This window comes from Semicossyphus pulcher, unplaced genomic scaffold, assembly GCF_022749685.1.
Source record: "Semicossyphus pulcher isolate SPU_LCO1_2020_fin unplaced genomic scaffold, fSemPul1.0.p SCAF_19, whole genome shotgun sequence".
Classification (NCBI taxonomy): Eukaryota; Metazoa; Chordata; class Actinopteri; order Labriformes; family Labridae; genus Semicossyphus; species Semicossyphus pulcher.
Genome location: NW_027211692.1, coordinates 19,075,424 through 19,098,857, shown reverse-complemented (window position 1 = coordinate 19,098,857; position 23,434 = coordinate 19,075,424). Strand labels below are relative to the sequence as shown.

At 40.1% G+C, this 23,434-nt stretch overlaps 1 protein-coding gene across 1 annotated transcript in view; it reads left to right on the top strand.

Moving 5' to 3' along the window:
- rasa2 (RAS p21 protein activator 2) overlaps positions 1–23,434 on the top strand; it is a 33,219-nt gene that overhangs the window by 3,118 nt on the left and 6,667 nt on the right. Inside the window, exons 3-14 of the mRNA XM_069668385.1 lie at positions 6,861–6,964; positions 7,047–7,141; positions 9,675–9,751; positions 14,890–14,973; positions 15,585–15,657; positions 16,120–16,196; positions 16,711–16,812; positions 20,357–20,510; positions 20,791–20,939; positions 21,385–21,499; positions 21,884–21,958; positions 23,146–23,269. Coding sequence (XP_069524486.1) covers positions 6,861–6,964; positions 7,047–7,141; positions 9,675–9,751; positions 14,890–14,973; positions 15,585–15,657; positions 16,120–16,196; positions 16,711–16,812; positions 20,357–20,510; positions 20,791–20,939; positions 21,385–21,499; positions 21,884–21,958; positions 23,146–23,269 — 1,229 coding nt within the window. The remainder of the gene's footprint in view (positions 1–6,860; positions 6,965–7,046; positions 7,142–9,674; positions 9,752–14,889; positions 14,974–15,584; positions 15,658–16,119; positions 16,197–16,710; positions 16,813–20,356; positions 20,511–20,790; positions 20,940–21,384; positions 21,500–21,883; positions 21,959–23,145; positions 23,270–23,434) is intronic.

Here is a 23,434-nt window from a genome sequence, read left to right as displayed (position 1 = left end):
CCAAAGTTACATAAAATTCCATTAGACTACGTAATGATAAAAACATTGGTGCAAATATGTGCAATAGTCCTTTTGAAGGTGGTGGATGTCAAAACTGTTCATTTAGCAGTCGCAAGAAAGGCCTTTAGTTTTTATTTTAATGCTGCAGATTTACTTGGGTTTATTCAGATATTAAACAAACTAAAAGACAGCTACTTTTTGCTCATGTATTTCAAATATTTAAAGTTTTATATTTCCATATCTTTCTTTGAATTTGAAGGATGGTTCACTACTTGGCAAACTCTCTACTTTGTCACGTATGAAGAGCAGCACTTGTCACTACAGAATAGTAGAGGTCAGAGAAAGGGTAAAATGAGTAAATGATTAAGTATAAAGGCTACATTGACAACTTATTGTAATAAATAAACAACAGGACCACATCATCTGTAAAAAAAAAAAGACTAAATCTAATGTGCATATTGTGAGTAGGATCATAGTGATGTGTGCAGAAAATCTCATTACTAAGGGGAAATAATTGCAGAGGTGTTCAGGCATTCACTCTTCTGTCTTGGGTTTCATCGTGTCTCTGCATTTTACACCTCATCTAAAGTGGGGGATGTTGGTGTGCAGATCAGGCTTTGGGGTTCAGTCTCTTATGTGAGCCATTTCCTATTCAGATTACATTTTTAAACAAGCACAACAAGCACGTATTAGATGAGTATCTTACGACCAGCGAGTCAACTAAACATGTTGAACCGTCACTGCTGCCACTCTCTAGAGACAGTACAATATATTCAAGTTTTTGACTGCTCATCTGTTGCAATTTTTGGTGGTCACTGGTTCTTTCCACACTTATTGCTTAATATACTGAGTGATTGATAGATTGATTGATGATGGAAATTTTGTCCGTTAGTTTGCTAATGTGTATTTAGATTGATGTTAATAAATGTCCTGTAAGTGGAAACTGTGTCTGCTGGTGCAGTAGCTTTTGACTACAAAAATAATTTCTTATGCTAAACTCCTGTTTCAGGAAATAACATTGATTCAGTTAAGCACGTATGGATTGATAAGACAAACCTTTAATGCTGACTCTCTGAATGTAAGACACAGTTAACTCCCCTTATATCCAAAGAATAGCATGGTCTTCAGTGTTTAGGAGCAGTACTGTTGGCTGCAGTTTACCCCTTTTTTTAGGATTAAATTTAAAACAAAGCGAGTAAAATTGAAATAACCTGAAGAAATTTCTCATGAGGAAACCATTTACTCCTAAAAAAGCTCAACTCTTCAGCATTTCTGTTTGTTGCAGGCTGATCATGGCAAAATTGTTTTAAATTCACTCATTTAACTTCATCTTCCAAACTGTCAAAATGTGACTCAGAGCTGTATGTGTTCAGGGGACCATTTTAGCCGGGAAACAGTAAATGATTCAGACTGGAAGCTTTATGACCGATAGCTACATGTTCACAAGCGATTCAGAGAAAAAGTGTGGGCACCAGGAAACCTTTTTAGTTTTCTATTTACACCATTGCACATCTTACTGTAAACATGGGCCTGCCTTCTCTAGGTATTTCACAATAGCTGTTCTTTTTTTCTCTCCTGATTTCGGTGCCGTTCAAAAGGATTTTACAGTCTGTGAGGAAGTGAGTCCTCCCACGCTCTCCCCTGTCTTTCTCTCTGTGTCACTCTGAGCTACCTTTGCCTCTGTTCAGCACATTTGAATAATCACTCATTTTGCCCAGTGTGTGTTTTTTCTAAATGGTGCTTGACTTCTAATGGTTTAAAGGATGTATGGAACCACTAATTGCAGCTAATCCCTCGGATTAAGCAGGCATGTTCAAGCAGTTTGCGGTCAAGTGGCTCTACCTCGCAGTGTTACATTATTTAGATGCTAAGATGACAACAGAAAGGAGGGCAGTATAGTCGGTGTGTGTGCAACGAATGCATCATTCAATTGGATGTTGTTGAGGATGAGTGGGTGTGCACTGGATGTGCGGGTCAAACCTAGTCCGGAAGTGCAGGGTATTTCACCATCCAAGGTGCGTAAATCGTAGAGGGAGGCATCTTTGAGGGATGAAGAGCTGCAGGAGCTCAGCATTGATAGTGAATATTTATACAGATACCACTGTTTTCAAGACTCATGTCCAGATTCTGACTCATTTTTTAATAACCGAGAAAATTAAACTCTTAAAAGTCACACTTTTTTCAGTTTTTCTTTTCCAACTGTTCCACAAAGATGTTCAGATACAGGCTGCCCAGTGATTTAAAGTTACATTGATTCTTAATCCCAAATAAACAGATCTCTGAACTTTGTCAACTCAACTGTCCTAATATGACTTAAAATATCGCAGGTTGCAATTTTACTTGAACATATGAACAGTTTACAGTACGACCCTCTAAGTGCTGTTCATGCTGTTTGGGACAGGTGGTCCATCTGCAGGCAGCAAGTACATTGAGGTAGTGCTTAACCTACATTCATCTATGTCAGATCAGGCTGTCTGGCTGTCCGTCTTGGTCGTGAGGTAGTTATGTTGGCAGGACTGAGTGGCACAGATGCTCGGGCTCTCTGTGTTTGTGCCAGCTCCTACAGGGCACTCAGTCCTTTTTTTTTTAAAAACCCTCTAGTTAAGGTTATACAGGGTTTTAGATCACGCTGTTTATTGATTGAAGTCTGTATGTTACCCTTATGTCTGCAAAGGTTACTTCCTTGTGCTCAAGGATAATGACTAATGTTGTTCCTTTTTTTAATACACAGAAATGCATAAAATGATAGCACAATACGATATATATTAAGGCCCACGATAACAATAATATTGCGATTCTGCGATAATTGATATAATGCAAGTCAATCATAATGATACATCACGATATCTGATTAACTTCTGCTTTGGCCAATAATTGTATTGCACTAGTCACAACGACAATTTATTGCTGTAAAATGCCTTGGTAATGTGTATCACAACATCTTAATTTCGAAACTGTCAATGTACAATTTCTAAAAACGGTCCCTATCTTGGTTTGATTCATATTTAAAGGGTCATTAACAGTGTGTTGTGATCAATAACATCAAGGCAGTCTTTTACAGAAGTGAAACAGGAATCCCCCAAGGAAGTATTTTAGGTCCCATCCTTTTCAGTTTGTATATTAACGACCTACCACAAATATGCCCTGGTATTGGTCTCCAGATGTATGCTGATGTCGTCCATGCATCTGGTAAAACCTGGCATACTGTTGAAGATAAGCTAACAAAGAACTTCCAGAGAAGTATCAGCCTGGCTTGATGCCTCTTGTTTCACACTAAACACTAAGAAAACAAAATCTATGTTTTTCAATAAGCTACCTCCAACAGAATCCTTGAATGTTAAAATGAAAGGTGTGCTCATTGAACAAGTACCAAAGATGACGTATTTAGGGATTATTTTAGATTCTCAGTTAAATTTTAAAAGTCATGCTAAAAAGATTTGTAAAACGATTAAGGCTAACCTCACCTGTTTTAAGATAATAACAAATTGCTAGACATCAGACTGTGCCATGCTGTTTCTAAATTCAATGATATTCTCTGTCCTATGGTTTGGCTGCCACCAGTCTGTAATTAAATCTATAGAGTGTCATTATAATCGGGCCTTGAAAATCTTGGAAAACAAGTTTTTATTTAAGTTTCATTTTTAGTAAATATAAGATTTTAAGTTTTACAAACTTTATTGATTTCCATTATGTAAAACTTAAATGGACTTGCTCCTAAGCCTTTCTGTAAAAACATCAAAAGATTACAGAGTTTAAGCAGATCCACCAGGGCAGCTTTTAGTGGCAATTGTATGGTGCCATTCATCATCTTTTGCTCAGACAGCTTTTTCGGTGAAAGGAACAAAGTCTTGGAACTTGCTGCAAACTTCACCACTTTTTAAAGAGCTCCCAAATCCTGGTTTATTCAACAACAAACCTGCACTCATGTCTGGCTTTTAAATGTAATGTTTTTAAGGGGTGCTTAATTTTTTCTTGCTGTATTTAATGTATTTTCTTTGTTACTTTTCTGTTAGTAACCTCTCAGTTTCCTAAAAGTCCTTCTAGGGACAGGTGTTGCAAACTACCAGACGCTATAAACACTAGGATACTTGCATTGGATGGCTGTTTTCAGTTTGTCTATGTATATTGTATCTGTCTCTATCAAATACAACATAAATAAATAATCAATATTTTGTCCCACTCGTAATATATATGATATGTCATCACAATATAATTCCACTGAAGTCCTGCTCACAGTTATCAGGTATAATGGATGGATGTTTGTTTATTTAAAGTAATAGTGGAAGGACCCTTCCTTCCTGCCTCTCTGTCCTGCCTGGTTGACAATGTACAGAGACTGTACGTATTTCAGTACCAGCTATTTTCAAAAATTACCATTTCATTAGTCCAGCAAATATATAACACAGAAGAGACTTAACAAATAATATTTACAGGGTTTGTACATTGTCAGGCTGCGTACGAAGGGCATGACAGGAAAGGTTTTGGAGCGAGCGGATGGCAGAAGTGACACACAACATAGCAAGAACATTTCCCACAACCCCGATGAGTCATAAGGGCACCCTGTGTTGTCCACCTTCTGCTCGGACGGTTCAATTTGCCAGTAAATTACCAAATCCTGTGTTCATTATTGTTTCATTCAAATATGACACTGACGAACAATTTAGTTGGAGGACGAATGCAAACCAAAAGCAATTAGTTACATGAAGATTGAAATGATTAGAAGATTTCACAGTAGAGAGTTGGGTCAGATGGACGTCAAAGATGTTGTTAAGGACAGTTAAAATGTAAAGTACATAAAGTGACTCTTAAACGCTCCACACTAGAGTCTGACCTTTATGGGATTTGTTTTGACAGTAACTGCTTTTAGATGAGAGGAACTCAATGATTACTGATTTGCAGCCGATTAAAATATATATATTTTTTTGACATTTTTAATTATTGTCAATCAATCATAATCAACTGTCTGCAGCACATGTAGCACATCACTGACCAGACAGTGCTGAGAGTTTTGTAAAATGCTCAAAGTTACACACTCAGACATGAAGACACCATTTGTAAATCACCTGGAGCCGTGTTCTTTGCTTTATCTAATTTGACTTTGAAAAAGTTATTTCCGTTTATTGGAAAACACACCTTGATACTGATACATAGTGATGGACCCTTATTGGTCCAATAATATCGGCCAACTGATATCTGTACTCCATAAAGCCATATTATACTGATTGCAATTTGCAACACTCACATTTGGTGTGATCCTCACCTACTATGAGTCACTGTGAGCAATGCATACGCACAGCCGCCGGATACAGAGATAAGAGAGGGAGAAAATAAAGGATTTTTTTTCTTTACAAAGAAATCAAGGAGCTTGTAGGTGAGGTGGGGGTTACAAAGCATGATGGTTGGGCACAGCAGGGTCACACACCAAAGCAGCAATTTTCTACATGTTGCCTCTCTCTTTGCGTGGTTGTCCAGCAGTGCCAATGCAGCATTACACACAGGAGTCGCAGCAGTTTACAGCATTCGCACAGATTACTTCATTCTATGCCAGAATGGTTATCTCAATGGTACCCCACCCTGGTATATCATCTGAGGATACAAGTGTGCTATGGCGAACTCGGCCTGAACTATGACTGTTACTGATAATGAGGATATGTAATGATTATGCAAGAGCTGTCACCGTCTTTATTTCCAGACTTTGCTCACCCGTGTGTGCAGGTGGTGAAGACGGGCAGAGTGTCTGGCAGCCAGTCTGTGTCTTTAGTGTGCTCTGTGTGCCTGACACAACAGTCGTGGTTACCGCAGCGATTTCTCCCAAAAACTATATGGAAATTCAAATTTTACTTAATGGGAAAATTATGGGATATTTACATTTACATTTACATGTTGGTTTGAATGTTTATAATAACATTGATTTATCATTAGTGTTTTGTATTAAATAAAATTAAAGTTGTTATTTCGAAGATCTCTTCTGTGCACCTATGGTGATAAACGGTAATTGTGGGAGCACACTTCCCAGATATTGAAACAGTGTTGACGTCCACGTTTGGCTCCGGTTATAACTCCTGATTTTCATCACTGATGGTGGCTTTCGTCTGTAGACTGTTTGCCTTCATCTGAGCATGACATTTGTTTCTTTTTCTTTGGATTTTCACTTACTTTTGAAGTTGGATCTGTAGTCATCGATCTTTTCTTTGTTTATTCAGCCATAGCAGATTACTGTTTACTCGCAACACTTGCAGAGACCATAAATGCAGCCGCTTAGCTCCGCCTACCCTCTCTGGCAGACCAACCACTGCTGGCGTCACTAACTGTGCGCAAATTTTTTCCACAAATGTCCCCACAGACACCCAGCCCATAATTCTGCAGATGCAAAGTGGGCCATAGGCTCATTCACCATTGTGTTACCTCATTTGATAGATAGTGACTTTATTTAAATTAAAATCTTCTAGATTATCACTTTAAATGTGTGAGTGGCATACATATACCTTCTGTCTTATATTCATCACCTCATCATCTGTGTCACCAATTTCTCATAAATCTTGGGTCAGAGGTTTCTTACAGGTTTGCTTATTCTCTCATCCAGTTGCTTTAGTAGATCTAGAACTTTTTGGAAGTGGCTTACACCTCTTTCACGCCTGTTTTATGTGTATGCAACAGTTATCAACCCAGGTCTGTGTTTATAGCAGTTTTTATACATAGAAGGAATGAGGGTATCCACATGCTTATAATTGTTTTATGTAATTATGTTTGAATAAAAGCTTGTTCTTGAATTTCATTGAACAGTTTCCAGGCCTTTGCCACTTGTTTGTCACAACCGTACAACCTTTTTTGCTAACTTAATCCTCTGCTTTTCCTTACAGCCCTTTCTACGGAGAGGACTTCTACTTTGAGATCCCACGCCCGTTTCAGTGTTTATCCTTCTATGTTTATGCCAAGAGCGTTTTCCAAAGGGACCTACCTGTTGGTGAGTACACACGTTTTGCACTTTGTTTTTAATCCGAGTGGATGAGCTGAGGTGTAATGTGTGTGTGTTTCTGTCTTCACAGGCAAGGTGTCTATTCGTAAGGATGACCTGTGTAAATACAGTGGGAAGGAGCACTGGTTTAGCCTTCATCCAGTTGATCCTAATTCAGAAGTCCAGGTAATTATGTGTTTTCTATGATGATTCATTAATAAAGTTTTTAAATTTGGCACTCATTTATTTTGCACATTTCTTCCTTATTTGGGGGTTTGACTAGAATTTGCAAAGGCGAAGCTCCGGGGGGTGCAGGCTTTCACAACTTGCAGCATCACAACATAACAAACAGGAAATTCACTTGCATGTAGTCTTGGATTTGCATATAGGAAAAAATAATTTCCATGTTAAAGTAAGGTTAAATAGTCTCTGTCCAAGCTGTCGTTATTCTACAGTTTGAAATCCAAAGACAGGCTCAGCTCTGTTTGCCGATTGGCTGATACGGTCAGCTGTCAGCTGTGTGAACTGTATGAACGTATCAGGCACTCTGGTCTGGTCGCAGGGAAATGAAATTCAATATGCAAGACTTTAGTTTGGAATGTTTTTGGCAGACTCCGGACTCCTTGTATACAATTTCTGAGACTTCTGGATTTATACGAATTCAAATCCCAGAGAACGTGGCGCAACCTGTCTTCATTGTAAACAGTTTAGTGTGCATGGGGAAGGTACCATGATAAACATGTAGATAAATACATATTTTTTGTTTGTTTTAGCGTTTTAGAATTGTTTGAGCACAGTTATGAAATCTTGTTAAAGTCTTTTCCCGTTGCCGTTAGCTCAGTCGTTAGAGCAGGCGCCTGTATACAAAGGCATCGTCCTCAATGCATCAGCCATGGTCTCGACTCCGACTCACGGCCCTTTGATGCATGTCATCCCCTCTCTCTCTCTTCCCAATAATTCCTGTCACTCTTCACTAGGGCTCTGCCAGTACTGAATTTTTCCAACCGCAGTGAAACACTTACGCCTCCTTGCGATTCAGTCGCCGCCACATCAAATCAATACCTGGGATTTTAAGTAGGCAAGCTAGGTCTATGACATTTTTTTATGATGGTCACTGGGTCCACCCCGCAGTTGGCGCCACATAACCGGGGTATTGCGGTCATGTGGTTACTGCAAAGGCCAAAAATGTATCTAAAAAAAAAAAAAAGAAATGTCACACGATATTCAAATGTGACCAGTATTTTTTGTTCTTGATTGAATTTAATATTTTAAGCAATTCACTGCCATGTTTTTCAAAGAAATCTAACTGGTCTGTTGTGACTGCGTACAAGACGGACTTATTTAGAACATACTGTCTAAATCAAGATAGTAATTATTTTATACACCTAGGCAACACTCTGTCGATGCATCTTCTATGCATTATTTGATCTTTGACTTGGCTGTTAAAATGAAGAAAGGGGGGAAAACCTGTTGGAATTGAAAAAGCACTCGCTAATGATTATGATACTTTTGTGTTTTTGATCTGTTTGCCGTGTGAGTCGAAACTATCTTTTTTTGTGTCTTTTTGTGCCTATCAGCATTTAATCGATCTTTTTCTCAGCCGTGCATTTCTAGTTTCTACCACATATAGGGCATGTATGTGGGTTGCTGTATTTCAACTGTACGTGTCTTTGATCAGATAGTTTTTGTGGTCTGCTTGTGCCGACTGAAGCTATGGCACGTTATCACTTCTGTGCTGCTGTAGCTAACGTGTTGACTTTAGCTGCCATTAGCCCACGCTAGACTATTCTGGGTATTTGCTGCTACAGTGATTCACTCACAAGTAGACACTCTCAGCTGCAAAGTTACATCAGTGAGTGAAGGAGGTGTTATTGCAATGCCTCCCTGGCTCAGTTTGCACTCAAACAGGAGCTGTGTGTGAAACCTGTGAGCAGCGTTCGCTCGCATTCCTGTGAAAATGCTCAGTAAATTACAAGAAGAATGCAATTTTCTGAGAAACACTACACCCAATCATAATATTTACTCCCCAGGAAAGAGGATATGTAGTTGTGATGTGAGCGTTAATTTGCTGAGGATGTTGGCTCATTTGGATCATTGCAATGTGTGAGGATTATATTGTCTTAAAGGCCTATCTTGCATCAGAAAGAAACTCCTCCCCAGCTCAGCCAAGTGCTGAATTGCAGAGACAGAGTGCAAGTGTGTGGGCGTTTTGTTTAGCTCTCTCTATCTCTCTCTCTCTCTCTCCCTCTCTCTCTCTCTCTCTCTCTCTCTCTCTCTCTCTAACACTTCCGAAGGCGAGACCGGCAGCCTTCACCACATCCGACCCCATAAAGATCTCTTTCAGTGATGACAGAATTCACAGCTGCTGTGGCTCTGTCACACACATTGCCTCCATTAAGCTAAAACTACATGAAACATGAGGTTTGGCCAGGCCATAGGTCAACTTTGCACCAGAGAAAAAAAAGAAAAAAAAAAGTTTGTTGTAGACAGAATTGAGGCTTAATGATAGTGAAAGAAAAGGAATAATATTTGACGTGTTTATTTTGTCCAAAGCACGTACGGTACACATTTTATCTTGTTTTACAACCCGGATATGATTAACTTATGAGTCCACTTGAAACTTGTTATATTTAATCTGGTATTAGACTGAGCTCGCATGAGCATTCTGTAACTTCTCACTGACCCTTCTCCTCTCTTGTACTCTCCCTGTGTTCACCAGGGGAAGGTTCACTTGGAGATGCGATTGAATGAAGTGATCACAGAGAACGGCTCAGTGGGACAACACTTACTGGTCCGGTGAGTAACAACATACCCTTGCTGCAAGTCAAGTGAGTCCTGATAGTTGGTTAGTTAGTTAGTTTATTTCATCCTGTAATGCACAAAAATGTGCCCAGCCCACATGGGCCTGCAAGACACTACAAACAAAACAAACAAGAGTGAAGACAGAATGAGAAAAAAAGAACAGTTACACCTCAAAACATATCAAACAATGTCTAACAAAGTGTGAAAACATAAAGCGTCCTACTACGCTGTTGTAAAGCCTTTAACACAAACTCAGCCAGCTGAAATACTTCATGTGTGAATAGGTACTGAAGTCTGCATTCATCAGACGTGGAAAACAAATCAGGACAACCTGCAGACATTTTGCTGAAAAGGTGACATCTGAGATTGTGATACAGAGGACAGTAAAACAAAAAATGCATTTCATTTTCAACTTCTCCCAGATCACAGAGGGAACACTTTCTGTTCTCCTCTGGAATAGAGTGAAAGCGTCTCGTTTCCAGAGCCAGAGGCAGGATACCACACCTCAGCTGGGCTAGGACAGACCTCTGTGCTCGGGTTAGGTTCAGGGTGACATAAAGCTCTGTATGGTAACTCTCTTTAATCAAACAGTGTGTTTTAGCTTTGGTTTATATAAGACTTCTTCAGACCATTTCTGTTTAAAATGTTCAAATAGTATTGTTTTAATTTGACTGGCACTACATGATAATTTGTTTCTGTATATATATTGGAGACCTGCTTTGTCAAATATTTTTAAAGCTCCCTAGCCCAAGGATAGTTATTCTAGAGATCCCAGAGAAAGCTGTTCTTAGTTAGTCTCTTATCTGGCATGTTAAACAATCTGTTCCACAGTCGCAACGTGTCACCCTTATGCCGCACCTCACATGGTTCCCAGCCCATGTCACCATAAATAGCATGTTTTGGGGCGTTTTTATGCACACCCAGAAAACGGCGCATAGCTCGGTTCTGAACTGTGAACTGTTTATACAAGAGCATCTGGTATACTACATACGTTCGAGTGTACCTTTTATGTATGCAAAAAACAAAAGACGACAAGAATGGACTGAGCCTGCTTAAACATAATTAAAAAGGAAAAGTAGTGGGGGGTGAAGTGACTGAAGTGGATATGTTCTTTGAACCCTTGTTAACCCTCAATTATAAATAAAGTTATAAATATATTTGACGATCAGGAGTCAAAGAATGAAATGAAGAGTTGCACAGGAAATTTATTAATCAGAGTTTTAAGAATCTTTTCTTTAAAGAGGGGGTATTATGCTGGTTCACTTTTTAAGACATCTATATAATGTTACAATGTTATATGTTCATACTAAACGTGGGTGAAGTTTCAAATCTGTAGGTAAAAGTTTGTTGGAGTAATCCCCAGGCTTCTCAGCTCAGTTTGCAGGCTGCTGTGAACGCCAGTTTTCACACAGTTTTTTCCACACACTGCACTTTGTGACATCACAAAGTGCAGCCTCAGCAGGCTTCGGAGAGCTGGCCAATCAGAAGAAAAGTGGGCTTGTAGGGACGGGGTTTCTTAAACGGACAGAGCTGACTGAGTCATTTCAGGCAGAGGCTGTATAAGGGCCTGCACAGAGCACCAGTGTGAGAAAAATGATTTTTTTTTAACTGTTAATTATGCTAAGCTACTCCACAGGTATCATAGAGTGAAATATAGGCCCTGTTCACATTTGGTATTACGCATCTGTCCTGGGTGATCCGATCACAAATGAACAGCTCTAAGCCCAACAGTTCACAGCATTAACGAGCCCCTTGAATCCGTCTTCAGTGACCACTTGTGATCGGATCTCACCTTTCCGCTCTTTATGCAAATTAACACGGAGGCTCAGTCTCCTTCATTAGACTTATCATATAATAATATAAAACATCATATAATGAAAGAAAGTGTGATGCAGACTCGCAGCACAGAGAGGTGGAGAGCTGCTGCGCATGAGCAAGGAGGGAGGGGGGAGGGAGCGGGTGATCTTGGACTAGAGTGACGACGTGTTATAAAACTTTTGATCATGAAGCCTGATTTTCCTCCACAGCTCTGTGTTTATCAAATATATGATACACAGGAGACTGGAGTCTCTGTTAACAGTGACAGACAGACCGAAAGATCCGCACGATTAACACACAGATCCACGTTATGAAGCGTCGGCCTCCTCCCCACGCTCTGTTATTATAAACTATGATGATCTGCACGCGGGTTATAGCTCCTGCTCCTGTCATTCACAGCATGTGATGTGAAGATGTAGTTTATAGGCACTTTATGGTAACTGTGCGTGAAAATACAGGACTGATCACGACTGCTATTAAGCCAGGAGCAGAGCATGAAACACACACATATCTGTGTCCTCTCCCTCGTCAGTTTGGGATCGTCTTGGATGAAAAAATGAAATTCTCTCGCTCAATAAATAAATGCAGACACGATCTGCCTGTATTTCCGTGCACACACCGCATGATTTTTAAGAGACACAGCGGAGAAATGTTAAATCAGACAGGAATGAGAGGAGAGGTCTCCCAGTATCCGCGTGATCGTTGCTGTGGATACGGGCAGAGTGGGCGGTGGTTAATGTGGCCCAGGACACATGTGCATTCACACTACCAGACGTATGAGGATAAATGCGTCCCAGACCACCTCCGCATGTGGCCTGAGTGATCGGATCTTAATGCGTCTTCAATCCGTCCTGGGTGTGTTCAGACCTGTAGTTAAGGCTGTCCACTTGTTTTCCCGGATTAAAAGATTTTTTTTTTCTACAATAAGAACGTGGGGGAAGCTATAAGCAATGCATTGATTGGCCTTTTCCTAATACTGTATCCAGACACTTGTTAATAAGTGTCTGTTCAAACAGAGGCGTGTGAGTTCAAACGGAGGCGATTGCGAAAGAAAACGAAGAGAAGTTATTTTCAAAAAGGAGTCATTGGTGATAAAATGATATCATTTAGTAATCTTTGCTCTCAGTGGGTCGTTTAAGGTTCTTTGAGTGTCACAATATCACCTTCTCTATCGCCTTTACTTCCATCATTCAAACCTCTCTCAGTATTTTCAGCTCACTTTGCTCAGTTAAAGAATCAGAAATAGATTTGAACATTGACATTGGAGGACACTTTGGACACCTTCTCCCTTCTCAAGGGTCTTGTGCCTCCCTTGTTTGTGTCTTTTAAGGAGTCTCCCCTTTATTAAAACCAGAGTAGGATGGTAATTGGAAGTGTAGGAAGTTTTCCCAGAGGAAACATTAAACCCTGCTGTGGTAAGAATAAATGGAATCATATGAAATCACATTCTCCCAAAGACCTTAATTTAGACTTGTGATATTTGTCATGGTGCTACAACAGCCTTGAATGTTCCCGACCTGCACTTATCATCTACCTGCTGGTTAGATAGGTAATAATTCTCTCTAAAGCCACAGGCAGAAGCTTGCAGCCAACGTTTGGACAGCTATTTCTGGAGTTCCAGTCAATGATTAAACATCACCACTGAACATTAGATTAAAACGTTATAATACTCCATCATTCTTGCTTCATTCAACTTGATCCTATTTTTTCTTATGTTAAGAGCCTTCCTGACTGTATGTGAAGGCTTTTTAATGTATATATCTATTTATTGCAAACTATTATTATTCTATATTTTAATTGTATGGGGTAAATGTCTTCATTTCCTCTTAGTGGCTGTTTTGCTCCACTTTTAAATGGGCTATAGGCTCTTGTTTCGGACGGAGGGCCAATGTGTTGATGGGTTTAGATGAAAAATGTGTCAGTGTTCTCTCACTCTGCTCATTTTACCTTTTGAGTTTGTTCAATGAAAATATTTTGCAAAGAAAAAGCCTTAACAAGCAGAACCTTTTATCAGATAAACCCATGGGAGGATGTGCTGCTCACTGAAGGTAGAGGCTCAGGACAGAGTGCGCATACACGTATATTTGTTTGTGTGTCAGAGCTTCTGCTGTTTACGTATGTTGTTTTGCATCCCCCATTCATACTTGGAGAGCAGGGCGATGTGGAGGAAGTGATGGCATCTGAGCAGGAAGCCTGCGCCTCTCACTCTGCAACCGCTGTGGTTTTCTGCTGCCGTCATTCACAGTGTCACTCAGATTATTTGCTTAAACTGTCACCTGCTTACTGTCAGCTCTCTCCAAATGTGCACAGATGATGAACACTCTGGACTCTAAGGCTACATTTACCAGACGAGGTTAAAGTTGAAATCACAGCTGTCAAGCTAATCATTGCACACTTGTAGTCACCGTGTTGCACAGAGTGTGTGTAGTCACCAGAGATGGTCCGAGCGGAGTGAGATAAAGTTAAGAGATGCAAAGGAGACTGTAGGGAATATCGTCATGACAGCCTGGAAGATGATACATAAACATCCTGACACTCGCTCTGCTTGGTGTCTCCCTCCGGCCTCACTTGATGATGGCCTGAATTCATTCTTTTTCCTCTGGTGACTCCTGCTTAGCAGCCACATCCTGTTTAGGGTGCCGACAGTGTCTGTTTGTTGTCACCTGAAACACCTGTGAAAAAAGCAGCGGCTCCTGTGTGCCATGAGCCAAACATGAGGGCAAAGCACTACTTTGAAATGCAGGCTGTGGCAACACTTTGTCAGATTTTCATCTATATAAGAGATGATGTTGTAACACTCCAACCCCCCTTTACTGTTTGAAATAGTGATCTTAACAATTGATGATGGATTAAGTAAGACTGAGAACTGAAAACTGGACAAGGACGGTGGCAATCATATAACTTCATGGTAATATTTTAACCTTCTGTGTCCAATAATGCTTTCAGGAAACATTATGATACATTATTCAATTCTGCATCAAGAGAAGGAAGTAGTAACAGTATTTCCTCTGAGGTAGCTGATGATCTAATACAAAATATTAACTGTTTATGCTTTAAAGACAGTATGAAAAGCTAAGGTTTGGGTCACTTTTAAGTCGCTTCAGAATTGCCTGAAATATGAAAAGTTCGAAGGTGATGAGCTTGACAGCAGCATTAGGAAAGGTGGATTGTTGTGAATATGTAAATAAGAATATTTGACTTCTACTGATGATAATAATTCAAATCAGCACATTATTTACTGTATTTATCTTGTCCATGTTGTGTCCCTGCACAGTAATTGTGTTAACAGTGTCCCTTCCTCCGTCCTCCTCTAGGATAATAGAGTGCCAGGGACTGCCTTTGATCAGTGGGCAGAACTGTGACCCCTACGCCACCGTGTCACTGGTTGGACCCGCCAGGTAACCCTGTGAATTTCACACATGTACCAAACACATGTGATGATCTCCTTTTTAACTCCACTTTTATACATTAATAGTACTACAGGAGACTGTTAGCAATGCTACAACTGAAAGTACAGAAATAAAACTAAACAGGACATTACATTACTTCTCAACATGATGTAACTGTATCCTCAAACTATCATGTATGTAGTAGTTTTGGTGTTGGTAAATGATAAATGGACTGAAATTACTCAAAGCTGCTTTTACACTACATGTCACATTCACCTATTCACACTCACCGTCACACACTGATGGCAAAGGCCTAAGTGCCAATCTTCAGTCAGATCTATGCCCATTCCTACTCTGATGGCTATGCATTCGAGAGCAATTCAGGGTTCAGTATCTCGCCCAAGGACACTTCGACATGTGACTGTAGCAGCCAGGGATCGAACCACCAACCTTCCGATGGAGGTTGAACCACCAACCTTCCAATGGAGGTTGAACCACAAACCTTTTGATGGAGAGACGACTCTACCGCTGAGCCACAGTCGCAGCCGCCCCGTGATGATCAGCAAGTTGATATAGTGACAGTTATATAGAGTGACAGTTTGCGTAATGTGTCTCCTCAGGTCTGACCAGAAGAAAACAAAGGTAAAGAAGAAAACCAGCAACCCTCAATTTGAAGAGACCTTCTTCTTTGAGGTAAATTCAACACTTACACATTTTTTGTCTAGCCACGTGGCGCAGTGGTTAGCGCTGTCGCCTCACAGCTAGAAGGTTCCTAGTTTGAACCCCCGTTTGGAGGAAGTGGGCCTTTCTGTGTGGAGTTTGCATGTTCTCCCCGAGCATGCATGGGTTCCCTCTGGGTACTCCGGCTTCCTCCCATAGTCCAAAGAGATGCTTGTTAGGTTCATTGGGGACTCCAAATTGCCCGTAGGTGTGAGTGTGAGCGGGAAAGGTTGTCTGTCTCTGTGTGTCAGCCCTGTGATTGACTGGCAATTAGTCCAGGGTGTACCCCGCCTCTTGCCCAATGACAGCTGGCATAGGCTCCAGCCTCCCCATAGCTATGAACAGGATAAGCTGTATAGATAATGGTCTATTGGCTACATTATTATTGGATTACTTTCTAAGCCTGTAAATAAGCCTCTTCATGTTTATCCTCAGGTGTCTCGGTCCAGCAGCTACGCCAAAAAGTCTCATTTCCAAGTGGAAGAGGAGGACATTGAAAAACTTGAGATCAAGTAAGTTTCATCTGTGCCTTTACTTTCTGTGACTTTCTCTTCTTCTCTTTCCTCATTCCCCATTATAGTTTTGACAGAAGACAAAATATTTCTTAACAAGTTAAGGACAAAGAAGTTTTTTTAGATATGGTGTGTTCTGATCACTGAAAGAGAGCGTTGCTTTCTGGTTAAGGATATGTGGGGCTTCCATCACAGTGGACTCATAGCTCACTGGGTAAGACTAGACAGATTCAAAGGTAAACACTCTGCATGGTTTTGAGGTTTGGATTTGAGGTGGTGTCATTGCACGTGTATTGTATTGACTTTTACACATAAAGCAGGTAAGCACTACTCAGTGATGACACTTATTTCAGCCCTGTTTGCCAGAATGGAATTGAGTGTTTATGTGTTTGTGCAGAACACACATAAAACAAAAACATGTGTCTTATGTCAAACACATGTGGTTTGATATAGTTTGATCATTTATATTGATACATTAAATGCTTGTTTCAGTTAAAAACGTTTCCCTTTGCAGAGTGGATTTGTGGAACAATGAGAATCTGGCTCAGGATGTGTTTCTGGGAGAGACGCGGGTCCCTGTCAAGATCCTGCGAAATGACCACATCCACAAAGCCTGGTAAGGAATATAATGTAACATTTACTGTCCATAAGGATTTACAACATATGCATCACTTCTTTTTCAGATTCATACCTCTGTGAGGTTGACAAGACCCAGCTTTGTTAAACATCAGAAATCAATCATTTATTTTACCCTGTCTCTTTAATTACTTCAATTCTACAGTGGTTCAAATACAAACCACGAAAATAAAATGTTATTCTGAATGTTTTTAAGAAGCCAAATTTATACAGGTAAAAACAAAGAGAGTAAATTACAAAAGAAAACTATTTCAAATGAAGTCGTCTAAACAGTATCTACCAGCCTCTGGGTGAACCACACCTACCTACAGTATAAACCAAAACAAAATGATCTTATCTTTGTGGAAGTAACAGATAGAGGTAGTGTTACACCCCTATTATCTACTATCTACCTTACAACATAGATATAACATTTTATTGACGAAATGAGAATATTTTGACTCTATAGTTTAAAAAGTAATTTCTTAAAGGAAGCAGCGTTCAGAGAACCGTGTCACCGAGTCATCTGGGTGCAAAAGGTCTGTTTTAACTCTAGCTTGAGAATAAACGACTTCAGCTGCCATATCAGTACTTAATATTTTTTTTCTTCTCTATAAACAGTATCAGTAACTGTCCACACATCCCATATGGGTCATGCTTTTATGTACTGCCATGGTTGAAAATGTGTAGGCCCATTTTGGATATCCATGAAAGATAATGTAAGACTGGAGTACCTCTGCAGCAAACCTTACGTTACTGTAGATCAGCTATGAGTTTCCTGTGTTTGTTTGTTTGCTTGCTTATATTTTCTTGTTGAAACGTGGCCTCCTGCTCAGGTAGAGCTAATTAGACTGTGGAAACAGAAGGGACAATGATGATGTCCAGGTCTATCATGTTGTTTCCTGAGTTTGTTAATGAATGAAGGTTGTTTTGCAAACATAACTGAGTCAGACTGTGTCACTGTGACGTCATGACCTAATCACCTTCCTCTTAACTACATCAGTTCTTCAGACTTGGCCGCCGGAGCGTCTTGCGTTGGATTCTTTCTGTGTTGCAACTCAGTCCTGTTTATCCATCAGGATACCTTCAGTTTTGAAGTTTTTCACAGGACAGTGTTTTAAAAAACCTTCCTGAAGTTCTCAGTGTTCAGCAGTTTTTACTCTGTGTGGGTGTCTCCTTGCTTTGCGTCAGTGTAGGTGATATGGGATTATGCCAGATAGCAATCTGTTAGTACATGAGGGCTGCGAGCAGAGTGCGTGGGTGGCTTTTTGCATGGTGGCAGTACCTCATGTCCTGTGTTTATGCTGGAAATCGTCCATGATACACACATACAAATTGTTCGGCTTCATGAAATCAGCACAGGTGATCTGTTGACATCTTAAGAGAAGCGTCTCAGCACTTGTGTACCGTGATTACAGATCAAACAACACTGACAAGCCTACAGTATGCAGCTGTAGCTCCTGAAGCACTGCAGATCAACCCTGCATGTCATCACTGTGTATTTTGCTCCACCTGTTGGCTTTTAGGGAGATGTGCATGCAACAGAAATATGAACAAGCTAAATATGAACAGCTAAGAAATCCCAGTGTTTTTAAGAGGAAGTTATTCAATCTCATATACTTAAACACTAATTCATTTCTTATATTCATTGGCTTTAAAAGATGCTTATTTATCTCTGTGGTGTTTTAACATCTTTACAGTAATGCATCTACAAATGATTTTCCAGACAGCATGTTCAGCTGTTGTTGGTGCAGTTAGGTAGTTTTATGCACAACCTGTCATTTATTGAGACATGGTTGGGGTACAGGTAGACTAGAAGTCTTTAATAACAATAATATAATGATAATATTAATACTTTATTAATATAACACATTTCTTAAGCCAGGTTACAAAGTGCTTAACAATTACAACAAGTTAGAAACAGCATAGATAGATAAAAGAATACAAATTAAGAAACAAGAACAAATAAAAAATGAGTAGAAAATCAAACATATCAAACGGGGAGAAACATACTCTAAAAACTGATCCAATACATAGAAAAACGGCAAAAATATAATCACTCAAACACACCGAGATCAAAGACGCTGTAAGATTATCTAAAAGCCAAAAAGGTTTTTAAGAGTGTTTTGAAATCGTCAACCGATTCAGCTGATTTAGTGGCGGGAGGGAACAGTGTTGCCAGATGTACGATAACTATCATATTTGTACGATATTTTTGCCCTCTGTACGATAAACTATCAGTAATGCCAAAAAAGCCAAATATACGATCATTTTGCCCTTTCAAAGAAACCCACAATAACAGTTCAGTGCTGCATCTATCACTCAGTGCATCTCTGCATGAACGCGGCTTGCAAGCAGCTTCCCCGAATGTGCGAGGATTTAGTAGATATGGTGCTTTTGTTTTGAAGGGTAACAACGGAAGGACTGATTGTGTAATGGACTCAATTGCCATCCTGTTTAAGTGAGTAGCATACTATTGGGGTTAAAGGATAGGACCTCCGTGTTGTTACATTAATGTGGTGCGCAGGGCATAGTTTTGCAATTCAATGTGGTATTTTGATCCTTTGTCGTTTTTGTTTTTTCATATGTACGTAGATGTACGTTTTTGGTAAAATACGATAATTTTAAAGCTGCAGTATGATATTGCTGTATTTTTAGTCTGGCAACACTGGGAGGGAATGAGTTCCAAACTCTGGGAGCTACTACAGGAAAGGAGAAGTCACCCTTAGTTTTAAGTTTCATACGTGGTATCGCCAAGAGATTGTGGTTGCTCTGTAATGTAAGGGGTAAAAATCTCTGAGATATAAACAGGGGCTAAGTCATTTAATGCTTTTAAAGTAATCAAAAGTATCATAATTAATAATGTATGTTCCTGATGTTTTGAACAGATGGTTACAATCCCACCAGCCTCAATTTTTTTTTAAAGTGTAACATTTTTTGGTTGATTATTTGGCACTTGTACTTGTGCGGAGCCCCCGAGGGGTCACAGTGAGATTTTCTTTTGACTGATACTTTTGCATTTCCCCATTTGTATTAATATTGGCACTAATACAGTATAGCCCAGTCATATCAATTTACCTAAATCTTAAAACTGAAACTGTATGAACATCTGCAAAACACAAAATTATAAGGGCATGACTGTGATGTCCCTGGAGTAGATTCAGTTCTGTGTTGCAGTGTGGTCTCTCATCTGCATCCATACTGCGGTCTTCTGGAGAGACATCTGGAACTAAGAATCATTGAAGTTTACTTTCACTAATTACATTACCATTCCTATTGAGCAGTATTACTATAGCAACATACTTCATGCCATTACAAAGTAAAATTAAATGAGCTGATCCATACTGGTGCGTTGCACTGGTGGCAGCTGGGCGGAAATAGATATATTGCTCAGGAGGAGAGGGAGACGAAGAAGAAAATTATTGCGAGGGAACGCAAAATTATTGCTTAAAAACATTCTACATTTGTCATTTAAGGTCCTGTCATAGCTTTTCCACAACACAACCGCGCAGTAATGTGCTGTCTGTCATCCTGTGGTCCAACAGGTATCTCCTCCAGCCCAAAGGGAACGGCAGCAAGTCAAAGTCTGATGATTTGGGATCCTTGCGTTTGAAGCTGACCTACATAGAAGACACGGTGCTGCCATCTGCCTGCTACACACCACTCTGCAACCTGCTGCTCAAATCCCCTGATGTGAAGGTATAACAGTTGTACGGGTTACAGTAAATCCCTCAATAGGGGGAAGCCTGTTTAAGACAATTTCTACATTACACACAGAGGAAATGATAAAATCAAAGCTAAAGTACGATAATGTCATTCTGTCGCAGGAGCCAAATACTCTTGATGGATAATTCCTTGTGATGAGGCCTTTTCCTCATCACAGTTAAAATGGAATTAATGAGTTACATATTGTTTTCTTTCTCCATGTTTTCCCTCTAACTTCCCTCTCTCCTGCCACACCACTGCATGCCTCCTTCAGCCCATCTCGGCATCAGCAGCGCACATCTTGGGGGACATCTGCAGAGAGCGATACGAGGCCGTTCTGCCCATGGCTCGGCTGCTGCTCCACCACAATCGCTTTGTGCCTTTTGTCTCTGCCGTGGCAGCGCTGGAGCTGGACAACACTCAGTGAGTACTCACGCATGCACACAAACAGAGCGGCACAGGTACACAGTGGCATGCAGATATGTAGACATGTGCATCCAGATTACTGTCATCCCACACTGTGAAGTCTGTTAAATCCAATGGTGAATTGTGGTTTTTTTTGCCATTTCTGCCATAATGCCTTGGTCCTATGATAGTGCAACCCAAGTTAAAAGCATAATGAGTATAGACAAAGTGTAGACTCACACAAAAATGACCCCTCTCCTTCTGTGTAAAATGCCGTACCCAGATGCTGAAGCTGGAGAAGAAATAATGGAAATAATTACAAAAAAAAGGGCTGAGGTCATAAAAACACAGATTTTCTTTTTCTTCAAAAAGCTGGGTGGGACTGTGAAATGATCTTATGTCCGGAAATATGCTCAAAAAATGGTCATAATGTTGGGTTGGTTGTATTTCTGTGTCCGAACAGGGAGGCTAACACTATATTTCGTGGCAACTCGCTGGCAACACGCTGCATTGACGACATGATGAAGATTGTGGGAAAGAATTACCTGGCGGTTACCCTGAAGCCTGTAATAGATGAGGTATTAGCACGCACACACACACACACACACAGTGTAGTTGCCAGAACGGTCACGAGTCACTGAGGTCAGTATGGAAAACACTCAAATTGGAAGCAAGCAAGCAGATGTGCAGATGTCATTAAAGGTTTGCAGTTGTAACAGACGACTGCATTGTCCACTTTTTAAAACCTATTCTGGTGCATCCTCTTTCTATTGCTGTTTATTAAATTGCTTATCCAATTCTAGTTGGACTTCCTTCACATGTCCTTCACAGAACAAATCAAAGATGTTGTTTTTCTCATTTCAATAAAAAAGGAATACATTTGAAAATTCACTAAAGTTATTTTCTAAATGCTTTAAACCTGACCCTTGTTTTTTTGCCTTTTTTTTTTTACCCTCTTTTAGATTTGTGAATCCAACAAAACATGTGAGATAGACCCGATTAAACTAAAGGAAGGTGACAACGTGGAGGTGAACAAGGTAAATAAACTCTTCCTTTCTTGCTAATAAAGGATGAGAACATCCATTAAGTCCTGATAAAACCTCTGCTGCTAAAGTACATTTATACACAAATATGACATAAAACAAAATATCTCATCAAATTTAATCTAAAACTGACTTTTTAGCTCATCAACAGTTAAAGTGGTAATTACAAACCGCCGTTAACACTGACGGTGTTTCGCCTCTGTTTCACCTCTGTTTCACCTCTGTTGCTACCTCTGATGCCGGCTCAGAGGCGGAACGACTTCGCCCCACCTTTCCGCCTCCGTGCATTTTACATAGAAGACGGAACGTAACAGAGGCGTAATAATCCCGCCTTGAACTGGCAGTGTAAAAAGGGCTTGTAATTGTTGCAGCACACTTCCCAGATATCACAGTGTTGAAGTATGACATCTACAGTTGGCTCCCTTTTGTAAATGTTACATGGACTGTACTTACATAGTGCTTTTTTAGTCTTCTGACCTCTCAAAGCTGCTTTTACACTACATGTCACATTCACCAATTGTGTGCCAATCTCCAATCAGATCTATGCCCATTCATACCTGATGGCTATGCCACCGGGAGCAATTTGGGGTTTGCCCAAGGACACTTCGACATGTGACTGTAGCAGATCGAACTCCCAACCTTCTGATTCAGAGACAACCAACTCTGCTCTTTCCTTTTTAGACTGTTTGCATTTAGCTGAGCGTCAAATTTGTTTCTTTTTCTTTGGATTTTTGAAGTTGTATCTGTAGTCATCGATCTTTTCTTTGTTTGTTCAGCCATAGTAGATTACTGTTTACTCGCAACACTCGCAGAGACCGGAGAAGCAGCCGCTTAGCTCCGCCTACCCTCTCTGGCAGAACAACCACTGCTGGGTGATGGAAAACGTGTAACTAGCTGGGCGCTGCTTGTGATTTTTTCCACGAAAGTCACGTCAGACACCCAGTCTGTAATGTTACTATATACTGCAAATGCAAAGGCTTTCATCAGCGGGCCATAGACTCAATCACGATTGTGTTACCTCATTCGGCGATAGATAGTGACTTAACAGACATTAATTTAAATGAAAATCTTCGAGATTATTACTTTAAATTGTAGGTTTTATCTTTACCTTCAACATTATTTCTTCCTTCTCTTTATCTAAAGTACGTAAAGTAGTGCTAATGTTTCTTTTTCCCCTACAGGAAAACCTTCAGGGTTATGTGCAGAAAGTCTTTTCCTCCATCACCCAGTCCAGCTCCAGCTGTCCCCCACTAATGTGTGATGTCTTCAGGTCACTGAGACACTTGGCCTGCAAACGCTTCCCAGGTAAATGTTGCTACTCAGCTCAGCAGTGATTAGATTAATTTGTGCCATGAGTAAATAAAATGTTAAATAGTTTAGCTTTTATCCAGTTTATTATAACAATAGCAATAACGATAACTTTATTGATCCCCAAAGGGAAATTCATTTGTCTGACATCTCATCTACTAT